Source organism: Prionailurus viverrinus, chromosome A1 (assembly GCF_022837055.1).
Source record: "Prionailurus viverrinus isolate Anna chromosome A1, UM_Priviv_1.0, whole genome shotgun sequence".
Taxonomy (NCBI): Eukaryota; Metazoa; Chordata; class Mammalia; order Carnivora; family Felidae; genus Prionailurus; species Prionailurus viverrinus.
In genome coordinates, this window is record NC_062561.1 from 73,890,468 (window position 1) to 73,902,438 (window position 11,971).

At 51.4% G+C, this 11,971-nt stretch overlaps 1 protein-coding gene across 1 annotated transcript; it reads right to left on the reverse strand.

Moving 5' to 3' along the window:
* Window positions 1–506: 506 nt before the first annotated feature.
* METTL21C (methyltransferase 21C, AARS1 lysine) lies at window positions 507–8,568 on the reverse strand. The gene is made up of 4 exons (XM_047856716.1): window positions 8,445–8,568; window positions 4,963–5,114; window positions 1,913–2,030; window positions 507–901 (listed from the first exon to the last, which is right to left on the reverse strand). The coding sequence occupies exons 1-4, from the start codon at window positions 8,566–8,568 to the stop codon at window positions 507–509; spliced, it is 789 nt and encodes a 262-aa protein (XP_047712672.1).
* Window positions 8,569–11,971: the final 3,403 nt, after the last annotated feature.

The following is an 11,971-nucleotide window of genomic DNA, read 5'->3' on the forward strand; positions in this document are numbered from 1 at the left end:
TATGAAGTTCCTAAGATAATATCCCTTTCCACAATCCAGTATTTTTCACTTCTAATTAATGGTAAGCCTAAGTTCACTGTCACTCAAGATCCTCTCCCTTCACTGCAGCTGAAATTGTATAAGTAGATTCTTCAAAATTGTTAGAAGGACCCTGTCAAGCTCAGTTTCAAAAGGCACGTGACCAAAGTGCATTGACAGATTCACAGGAGAAATAACAAGGGGGAAGTCCACTCCTTAACTAATGTATTCGTATGAAGTGTATTAAACAATTGAGCCCTTTTGGAAGCCAACAAAGGTACTTTTACGTTTTCATATTATCCTTTGTAGATATTTAGATTAACCAGTTCATCTTAAATAGGTTCTTTTAGAAAGCTGCTACACCATTATTCTAAGCATACAGGTCATTTTTATGCACTAGCTTCTCAGTCTTAGAAAAGCTCTTTCACTGACAGTCCAATTTCTAACACCACTCAACAGACACACTAACGTTTTGAAAGGCATTCTGTCTAATCCCATTTTAGTATTCCTTGGAAAATTTTGACCGATGCCTCTGGAAATTCAGCCAAGAGCGTTGTATCAAAAACTTGCTTGAATTTATCTAAAAATTCGTAGTCGGTGCTGAACCTGAATTTGTTCGCCCAAAGCAGCACCGTCCCCGGCTGGCAGAGGTGCGCCATGGTGGCGAGCAGCTTGTCCAGGAAGTAGTGGTGATAAACCACGTCCGAGGCTAGGACGTAGTCGTAATGAAACGATGACCTGGGGAAGCGTTGCTCCAGACTTTCCCCCCAAACCAGTTCTCTCACTTCGGGCAGATGCGCTGTACGTTTTAATGTGTTCTTCAAGAGATTGTACTGAAGGTTTCCTAGGACGTCGGGCAGATCCGTCGCCGTGACTTGCGCTCCTAAGAGACAAAGAGAAAAATTGTAGGAATCACCTAGAAACGTTCAGGCAGCCACAGCAGACACGTACACTCAGGGAGAACACAAGAAATGTAACCGGGCTTCTCAGCTTTGTCCCCACTGACATGCGGGCTGGACGTAGTTGACCCAGTCCCGCCGGTAACTCTTGCCTGTGGGGGGTCTGAGCTGAGCACCGTGCGACCTTTGGCAGCACCCGGGTCTCTAAGCCCGACTCGTGGCGATCAGAAACGTCTCTAGACGTTTGTGGGGCAAAATCCCCACTGAAATAGAACAACGTTAAGCATGTTTTAAGAAACAGTGGTGCGGTGTTGGAAGATTTCAGGATAATGAGCTGCTTAATAGAAGAATTCATAGTGCTTTTCCTTCTACAATTCTCTTTATCTGAAGATTTGTGTTTTCTTTTATATGAAGTATTCAGCACCCAGTTTTCTTTCTGTTTTGTATGACTCTCCCCAACCTAAACTTGTTAACTGTTAGGCATCTTCAAGCTAGTGACAGGAGTCCCCACAACGGACCGCCACGTTTCCCAGGTTGGCTTGAACAGGAGAACTGTAAAGGCGTCGGCAGAATTATGCCGCACTTGTGCCCACCCCCTGCTCAGTGCTCAGGAACTCACAGCCCGCATTTGGGGTATAAGTCTGTCTTCGCCTTGGATTAACTCGCTTGTGTCTCTTCAAAGGGTTAGTTACAACATTTCCGGCGAGAAATAGGAGACATGTTCCCAACAGGGGCTGGAGAGTCATACCTCCAGGATCTGAACTCCATCACCTGGTAATCGGTGGACTGGGCGAGGTAACGAACCTCTCTCAGATGCAGTTATCTTTTCTCTGGGCTAACAGCTGTCACTCCTCGCTCGTGACATTTTGGGGGACTCAGTGAGTGAAATCGTGACCCGGCACCTGAATCGCAGCTGGCCGGACAGGGGGCCCTCACTATCACTGCTGCCAAAGTGAGGGTCTTTCTGAAACAAAGTGAGCAATAAACAGACAAACCTAAAATACTGGCCACAATGGAAACCAGGCCTGGTCCAGCACCAATTTCAAGAATTTTAGCGTCTTGGAGATTCAGTTCCTCTGAATGTTCTTCCAAATACTGACACAAAGCCGTAGCCTAAAAGAATACAGTTGTCACCTGAACATCGGAGCGCTGGAAACCAGTAGCGACCCCCCGCCCCTCCCTACCCCTGCGAAATACCCAAAGAGACGTTATTAATAGTTTCAGTTTATGAAGGGGTTCGTAAGGATTGAAATCTACATTCGATGCCGTATCTGGACCTCCGGAACCTGAAAGGTACAACAGGCGTCACAGGAACTGGAAGCAGACTTTCTCGGTTGCCTCTCTCAGAAGACCCTGGATCAGTCCATGTCCAGCAACGGGCAGATCAGCTCAGCTCTCAAGTCCAGGAGACGAAGCCTCCAGAACTGCTCCGGTCCGGCCGGGCCGTCCACTCAGCAGCAACTGCGGTATAGTGAGGGGCCTCAGGCTCAGCGAGTTCAGGCTGCTCGGGGCTTCATCCGCTGCTCTGGACGGCGGGGCAGGTGTTCATTCCGTAAGCGGACGTCTAAGAGACAGACACCAGAACAGAGCTTGTCCGGCTGCGGTGTGCGCCACAGCCACCTGGGGCCCGGCCAGGGTGCCCATGTCCAGACTGCGTGTCTGCGAGCCTCGGGGCCCTGGCGGCCCTGCGGGTCCACGGCCACACCTCGAGTCGCAGCAACGAGACGCTAGAAAGCATGTGACTTTTTACACGGCAGCTCAGATGTCCTTTCCCTCTTCCTTCATTCTCTTCTGCTTCCACCTTCTCCCCACCTTTCTACGAAGAGATAAAGGGTATTGGGTCTGCATGGACGGGTGAGGTGTTTACTCTGAGGGGTCTCGGTTAGCAACACCACGGACTCCAGAGATCAGGAAGCTTCCGCAGAGGAAGTCCCCCGAGTTAGGAACGTGAATCCTGGGATGAAGAAGCAAGTCGAACTCCAGTTTGTGCACAGTGTTAGCTCTCTTCTTCCTGTGGCTGCTCTGGGCTCGTTATGACGCCACTTTTGTTTGGGGCCCGGTTGGAGTAGGGGCGGCGGGACCGTGTGAGACGCGCCCCTCGCCGTGGCCGGGGCAGGGGCCCCAGAAACCTACCCCACAGGCTGCTCCCTCTCATCCCCCCCATCTGTTCAGAGTGAATAGTCACACGCACAGATGTGACTCTCCGTGTCTCCTCTCTAGGGACTCGGCGGGGCTGGGGGAGGGGCATGTAAACGGATCCTAAGACAGGTGAGGGGTGTAAAGGAGGCCCCCTCCAGGGACCCAGGGGTCCAGTGAGAGGTGACCTCAGTGCTGAAGGATGAGGGAGCACGGATGGGGCTGGGGGTCATCCAACGAGGAGTGGCAGGTGGAACAGCACCATCGCAGGTACACGGCACAGAGTTCTCTACTCGGGAAGGGAGCTCTCCGGCTGAAGACAGATAATGATTTGTGGTGCAGGGAGGATGTGAGGACGTGTCACCCAGAGCCATCACAAGGGCGTGCTGTGGAGGGGTTCTCTGAAGAGGCGGCTGCAGGCTTCCCTCCGTGCCCTGCCCTGGGAGCTGACCCCTGTGGGTGCCATCCGGAGACCCAGCTTGATGAACCCCTGCATGGTGAACACCCCCCTTCCCACTCCTGCTAGCAAACTCCAAAATGTGGACTCTTGGGCAGAGAGCTGCACTGGGCGTCACACAAGGCGTCTCCCACCTCCCATAAAGCCTGCTTTCCCAGCTTTCAGGAAACCCAGGTGCCGAGAGGCCAGGTTCATGTGTGAAAGGTGGAGGCCTTACTGAGAATGAAACAGTCCCCGGGGGCAGATGTTCCTCCAGCCCCGATCTCCCGAACCCCCCGCTCCCCTGCCCCCCCCCCCAAGCTGTCCATTCGCCGCCTCCATTACACCAGGAAGCTGCGGGGAGTTGGCAGTTTTCAAACGTGTTATGAAGCCAAAGCTTCCCAGGAAGCACATCGGGCTCCCATGCACAGGGGACGAACACCGAGCTTCCTTATCTGGGGGAGAGCAGCTCCAGGACCACCCTCCTGGGCCCCCCTCACCTGCCCCCCCAGGACCCAGGACGCCCTCCCCAGGGAGCCCCATGGCGCCTCCACCCACAAAGCTCAGCATGTGGGTCTGCCTTTGAACCCAGACCCCTGTGCCATCCCCCAGTAACTACAGAACAGCTTGGATCCGGACCCTCTCGGAGCACAACCAGCTGGCATTGGAGGGCCGCTGTCCCGAGCCCCGGTGGCACAGCTTCCCCCAGCGGGTCGACATTTCTGAGCCCTCAGCTCCCCGGCTGTCAGGTGAAAACAATGTCGCCTTAGCAATTACTTCAGTGAGTACTCAGGACCCTCCCAGAGTGATCATGCACCACCCATTGTGCCCAGTACACCGCCCAGTGTGCCCCTTACTCCGCCCAGTGTGCCCCATACTCCACCCAGTATGCCCAGTGCACCTCCCAGCATGCCCAGTACACCGCCCAGTGTGCCCCTTACTCCGCCCAGCGTGCCCAGTGCAGAAGGAAGATCAGGGAGGGAAGTGGGCATCCACAACCACACAGCAGGAACTAGCAGGGCTCCTGACTCGAAATGCACAGCATCTGCCCCATTTCCATGCCGCCCTCGCAGGCTGCTGCAGAAAGGACAGGGAGCCCGGCTTCCACACGCTTCCCCTGGAACACCCACGGCCTGGAAGGGAAGCCAGCCCTGGGCTCTGATTGTTTTGGGTTTTTTCCCTCAACGTTCATATGAATTTTTCATCTTCCTGACATGTTCAAGCCTATCTTCATGTAGAAAATACTGTTTCAAGAAACACGGCTTGGAGGGAAGTGATGACTCCTGCAGGAGATGCTGTGCCTTTGCGGAGTCCCGGTGCACCCCCGCGCCCCTGGGGGCCCAAAGCGACCCTCCACTGGGGAAGCACAGAATGCAAAAGCACTTGGCACATTGTCCCAGGCAACCCTGATGTATGGGATTGTCATTGTCGCCCCCAGAAACCCCGCCATCCCGAAGGTGACAGCTGTCTCACCCCCGGCCACACCACCGCGCCGTAGCTCTCTATCGACTCCTGGATGACAATCTTCGTGCCTGCAAACAGATAGTGCTCCTGAGTGTAGCTCTCATAGTCTGTAGGAACGAACTGCTGGAGGCTGTGAAGGGATGGTTCTATCTTGTTAGAGCCTGTGGGGCAGAAAATAAAATAGGTTCCGTGATTTGTGGATCCAGCACAAATACACACTAAGCAGAGCTGGTAAGTCGGGAACAGATTGGGCAGTTTTCCCACAGAGGGGGGTTGATGCTGGCAATGACTGTGGCTTTAAACTGGCACAAACCCGAATGATCTGGGGTGATAGGGACACCGAGTTCGGACGTGACATGTTTGTGACACGACGAGATGCCAGAAGATGCCCTGGGTCCTCTCCTCCATGGAGCGGAGGACAGAGAGGCGTGGCTCCCCTCCACCCCTCTGTTCTGAGGCCCTCTGTAGCCAACCAGCAGAATGGCACGGACAAGCTGTCTCCATGAGGACCTAGGCAAACACGGACCCGACTATTTTTAGGTCTCGAAGTGAAGTAACATTCCCGCGTGTTGGCTGGAGCGTGTTCCTTAAATCCTTCCTACGACTCCTCTGCAAAAGGTACGGGTCACCCGAAGACGAGCCAGCTCCACGGTCCTGGGGTGGTTGTCAGATGAACCCTGGCTATTAAGTTACTATTGCTTTAAATACCCATTAAACTCATGAGCAGCTCTCGAATATCACATAAAATGAGCGGAAAAGAGCACCTGATCGCGGCCGATGTCATGGAAGCACAGGTCGTGCAGATTTTGCAGAGTTCCAGAATAAAAAGAGCAGCGCGCGGAAATGTCAGGAGTGGGGATGCCAAGCACACGCACAGCAGAACGGAAGCTGCTGGTGCCAGCGGTGGGCAGGAGTTAGCAACAAGGAGCCGGGGGGGGGGTGGGAGACCCCCACGAAACCTGCCTTTGCTCCCTGAGGCTCGCCTGGGACATTTATCACCACAGGTGGAAGATGGGCTTTGGAAAGGAGCTGACAGGGGCAGTCGGTTCACATTTGAGCTGCTCTCATCAGAAATCTGCACTTGAGGCGAAAGAGGAGGAGGTGGGGGCAGGGCGCGAATACAAGGTGAAGGGTCAAGGGTCTTTGGAGAAACCCAGTGAGGAGCGCACCCTCCGAGGCAGGCGGGGACAGAGGCGATTTGGGGTGTCCCTGATTAGCACGTGCACCGGGGCAGATCTGTGCTGCTGGTCTGCTCACTGGAACAGGCTCACAGAAGACCACAGACATTTGGAGTCAGCTCTTCCAAATGTTTACAACCATGTGACCACGCCTGTTGAATCCAATTGTAAGCAAACTGACAAAACCCCCCAAAACAGGGCTGGCGTTTTGTCTTCGCATGTGTTTTCATTTTGTTTTTCTAGCAATTAATTTTTGTGGTATTTTACCAAAAAGGGTCAGCGTGCAGCGGACTGAGAAATGGTCTCAGAGCCCAGCGGAGCACGGGGACTGGTTTGTAGACTAGCATGACGGGCGACCACAGCCCTTCCGGGAGCACTGCTCTTGGCCCCTGGTTCTGATGGAGTGTGGGCTCCAGCCCCCGGGGGAGAATTCTGCGCCCTGACCTAAAGGTGAGCTTTCCAGAGACCTGGGCTTCACCGAGCAAGAACCTGCTAATACATAGTGGCCAAGTCAGTCGTGAGACGTCATCCTTTCCTGTCCCGCACCCTGGTAGTGGGGGAAGGAGACTTATGGCCTTCACCCGCCTCTTGTTATGGGAAGCTCCTGACATCTAACACCACCAACCCGTTATCTGTGAATGACCAAAGAGGCCCTAGCTTCTCCCAGGGAACCGGAGGCTGACTGGGCTTTGCAGAGACGATGAAGAGGCAGAGGACTAGACCGTGGTTTGCCGGTAAATGCTTAACAGTCGGTGTGGGGTGAGGGGAGGAAGCACCGACTTTAGGGTCTGATGATTATCATGGTGTCGGTGCTCCCACCATGGCCATTTCCAGCCTTCAGCAGACGCCCTGGGGAAAACTGTGCACCTGCTGACCATGGCGGGGTATTTCCACCACGCAGAGTGATGGACACCAATAACCTCAAGCACATAGATAATCTTAACGATCATCTTATAATGTAACAAAATAGGTCATGATGAGTTGTATTTACTACCTTAGCCTTTAAATATACCCTTGGCTTTTATCTGATCTATTGAGTGGTAAGTTTTCATAACTTACATTTCAGTAATGGCCATGTTTAACAACCACCCTCAAAAAAATCCTTGAAATTCAGGAGCTGGTACAGGCCAGTCAGTACAAGGAGCCAGTCCAGGGCAACTCCTTTTTCCTCTGAGGTTTCGTCACTGGAGTAGGTGACTCGGAGCAGCCAGACCAGCAGGGACTCATGCCAGCTCCTGCAGGCTTCCCTCTGCCACTGTGGCTCAGACGGCTCCTTCCCTTCCTCCTGCGTGTCACCAGCTGGGGACTTACTTTTCACTGACCGCAGGAAAAGTCAATGGGCTGATTGGGAACGGCTCACCGGTTCATAGGCTAATGAGCTGATAAGTCCTGTTTTCCCAATCAACCTTGGACAGTAACGCGAGCATACAAATATTGTCCCATAAGACCCTTCCACATCCTACAAAGATACTTTGTGTTTGTTGCACATTAAACATTTTCACTTATTGTATCGATGCTAGTCTGAGAGTGTTAGATCAGGATTTAGAGATACAAATGCCTTTCTCTGTAAACTAGTTTAGCAAAAATAAACAGTCCTGATTTAGTTGAGCTGGAACATAATTTTACCATGTTAAATGGTTATAAAGGTTTGAAATGCTGTATCTTGGCTTTTCTGACATTCATCATTACGTCTACCATTTATTACTACTGAGTCCCTCTGTGCAGAAATGCAACCCACGTATGATACAGTTGCCGGGGAGAACATTCTGGCGAAAAGCCGAAGCAAATCAAGATTTTGTTTCTTTTTAAAAGTTCTAGGGGCTCCTGGGTGGCTCAGTCGGTTGAGCGTCCGACTTTGGCTCAGGTCATGATCTCACAGTTGATGGGTTCGAGGCCCTGCGTCAGGCTCTGGGCCGACAGCTCAGAGCCTGGAGCCTGCTTCGGGTTCTGTGTCTCCCTCTCTCTCTGACCCTCCCCTGCTCATGCTCTGTCTCTCTCTGTCTAGAAAATAAATAAACATTTAAAAATATTAATAAATAAATAAAAGTTCTTATTAACAAAAAGTATAACCATTTGAGATTTACAGAAACGCCAAAACAAATTTGTGGACTTTGATAAGTGCATAATAAACAAAAACAAGGATTTCTTTTAATGCTATGCCTCTGCTCGCGTTAAGGCACTTTTCTACCACGCTTCACTATAGGAACCATCTAGAGTTAATAGGAAACGGGAACTCTTGTCACGGAAGTTAGCTGGAAAATGCCGTGGCCAGGGAGACAGCTGAGAAGGTGCTGCGGTCTGGAAGGAGGTTACCTCCTGGAGGGCCACCGGTGTCTTCCTCCCGGGGAGCCCCCTCCGGCGCGGAGCAGCCATCCGGGGTGCATGGTCCTTCCTGCAGGTGCTGGGACCGCTGCTCGGAGCTCAGACACGCGTCCATGACCGCAGCTGCTGGAGACCAGAGAAGCGGACAGGCCCCCCGCGCGCTCAGCCCAGGCTGGCTGAGCCTCCCAGAGGCTCTAAAAGGTGCAGCTTATCGCCTTAGCATCTGCTGAGCCGCAAAGAACCCCTGCTTTTCAGCTTTAGCTCCCCCCGTCGGCAAAGCAGCTGCCCCAAGGCGCTGCCATCCTGGTTTCGCAGAGCAAAGGAGAGGGGGACCGTTCAAACATCACCCCGCACCTGTTCCGTGCATCAAGAAACGCAAACACAGAGCGAGCGTAGCCGGACAGGCATGACGTGGCTGGGTTCTAAACCACATCTCTAATAGCTTTTGGAACCGAATCTTCATGAAGAAAATCTGATCTAGCAGCGCATCGTACCGTCACGGGTACCGTGTGGGTTGAGGGCTCAATGACATCACGGATGAGAAGGCAGGATTTGAACCAAACCCAGGGCTGCTCCCTTCTCAGTGGAGGCTTTATCGCCAGATCTAGAAAGCGCTGGGGGCCCGAGCCAGGCGCCTGACCTGGCTCCCCGCTGGGGCGCTTGGCAGCCCACCTACCCCCCTGCCTGCCGTTTCCTCATCAGCAATGATAGTATCTGCCTGCTTCCTTAGGGCCGAGGTGAGAAGCAGGAGGGTGAAAGTGATGAGCCCGGAGAGGAAAACTACCAGCTTTAGAAAAGGAGAGCGGGCTGTTGCGATCACTGATGGGCATCAAAATAGTAACTGCAGGACGTGTACTGGTTCCAAGCCCCGCTCTGGTGCAGTGCATTGATTCTTCCAGTCCTGGCAATAGTCTCTGTGAAGTAGATGCTATTATTATGCCTCTTCTCAGATACGAGCAGGCCAGGCACAGCCAGATTGAGAGGCAGCCCGAGAGCAGGGGCAGATCCGAGAGTCAAACCCAGGCCGTCGTGCAGCAGAATCTATCTACGGGCTTCCCCACCAGGCGGGCTCGGCTCGGGTTTCCCTGCCCCCTCTGCCCTGAAATCACTCATAACACTCAGCTGTCACAGTGACACTTTCGAGTCCTTTGCACAAAACGTGAACGGTCTGCCTCATCTGTGTTGACCATCCTGAGTTCCTCTCTGCACACCCGAGCTACCCTGTCCTGTCGTCCCAGCTGGGGGCACCGGCTTACTCCAGTGAGCAGACAAAATGCAAGAAAGCATAGCCCCCAAAGCAAATGGCATTGCATCGCACACCCGGGACGGGCTGTGTGTGCCTCGCATCAGTGTGCCACAGGGCTTCAGACAAATGAGATTCCTGTGAAAGTAATTTAACATGCTCCTTGGCTCTGCAATCGAATAACCAAATATTTGCCCCAATTCTCCCAACTCCCCACACCAGCCACAGTGCTCTACCGGGCTGTGCGTCAGAGCAGAAGTTCTTTCTCTTGTGGGTGCTTACTTGTTCATTCCTTTCAACCTACCCCTAAAAGATACTGCCCAGCTGTTTATCAGTACACACAGCGTCTTCAGGGAGGAAGCCTGGCACCGTGGTGAGGCGCCCGCATCTGAATCTTGGCTCTGCCCTGTGCATGATGGGGGTACCTACCTCTTCTGGAGGCTGTGGTAATTAACAGAGATAAGCCACGCAGAGCATCTCATGTACAACAGCAACCGTTTTGTCCGAAGCCAGAGCGTGGTCGTGCGATAAATCCAACACTCCACGCAAACCACCCTCACCCAGCACCATGGGACTCTGTGCATTAAATTTAAGACATCTCCCCATTTTGCATGCAAGCGAGGGAGAATTATTCCCAAATGGCAGCTGTACTTTTCCTTTTGGAAGGAAATGGCTCCCTCCCCCATCATTGTAGTTCGCATGAGAATTTAATTTTTTCCAAGACATCTCTGCACTGAAAGTAATGCACCGTGCATTGTAGTTATTCTAGAAAATAACTACAGGAATCTACCTAGTGTTATTAGTCAGACGTAGCATGTGGTATATATCGTGTGTTAGTTATCTAATAAAGATTTGGGAAGTTTTTAAAATGACTTCTTGTTAGTACCCTCAGAATCATTTCAAACTGTTAGTTTAAACATTACCTTATGTAGCAGAAGAGATTTGAGATTTCTGTGCACCCTTTAATCCCCAATGTTTTATATAGATGTGCACCTGAAAGGATTAGCATTTTATGAACAAAAGCCAGCCAGTGGAAGCCCAAGTTATTTAGGGTAGCATGACCCACCAGCACGCAGACACATCTCTATCTCTGAATCTCTCTCTCTCTCTCCCCCTCTGTGCTACACACACACACACACACACACACACGCATACTCCTTGCAACATGAAATGGAATCACCCTCAAAAGATCCAGAAAATGCCTCCAGCAGAACAAAGGCTGTCCTCTATGGTATCCAGTTGCTGTGATGTAGTTTGAAATGTAGACGTAGTTCACTTTAAAAAGAAGTGAGGATTGGGTAGGTGGGGTTTTGTACAGACCTGCAAACTTTCTTTGTGCTCATTAGCCAAAGTCCTGTCTGTGGCTGAGGAGTGAACTGTCCCGGACCCTGCTTCCAGCAGCCGGAAACAACATAGGACTCTACCAAGAGAAGACAGAACATCTAACTAGAAGGGAGGTGAGTTAAATGCCTTAACATTGCATTTGGGGTATTTAGTTGGGGCCCCAGGGGAAACCAGGAAAAACTCTTCCAAGAAGAACGCAAACCATTGCAATTTATTGCGTTGAAAAAGAAGGGGGCAGTTACAAAGGAAAGAGGAAAATCGTGTGCTCATTTGGGAAGCCTCAAACCCTTAAAATAGAATATAGGGCATGTAAATCAAACCCTTGGGCAAATGGGAATCAAACAAGCGCTCGCAATTTATGAGGGGTTACGTTTAGCCGGCAAGCTGAACGAACGGTGGTTTGGCTTGAGTGGACACAATAGCCTATGTTTATTTTTTCACCCAGGCTTGGTACTCTCTTCCCTGCTATCACTTTTTCTTTAACTCAGGTCTTCATCTGGATGTGCTGTGGTCCCATGACCGCTAGGTGTGCTTCCCCACTCCCTGAAACGAGGGAGGTGACCTGGAGTCTAGCCCAGATCGGTCATTCCAATGCTTTCGTATTCCTGGAGTGGTCCAGGTCTCTGTGCCCGGCCCTTCTGTAACTTGTTTCCACCAAGAGTCAGCACCCCTGTGTATGACAAATAGCAAAACGGTGGTCATCTTTACAATTATGTGAGTAACATTTAAAAACTGATTGGAATACATATGAATACATGTACGTGTATGTATATATATGTATGCACACAGATACTCGTTTGATAAGCTTTAACATGACGAAAAGGGCAAAGAAGAAATATTTTAAAATCTCTTTTAATCCCACTATTTGGAGAAGTAAGCCTGATATAACAATTTTTATATCAACTTCTAGGCTCTTTTTGTATAAACTTTA

Coding starts and splice junctions, on each gene's coding strand:
- METTL21C (XM_047856716.1), bottom strand. CDS start 8,568: ATGGACGCGTGTCTGAGCTCCGAGCAGCGGTCCCAGCACCTGCAGGAA. Junction 5,115..8,444: donor CACCGGTGGCCCTCCAGGAG/GTAACCTCCTTC, acceptor TCTGCCCCACAG/GCTCTAACAAGATAGAACCA. Junction 902..1,912: donor CATTGTGGCCAGTATTTTAG/GTTTGTCTGTTT, acceptor TTTGTCTCTTAG/GAGCGCAAGTCACGGCGACG.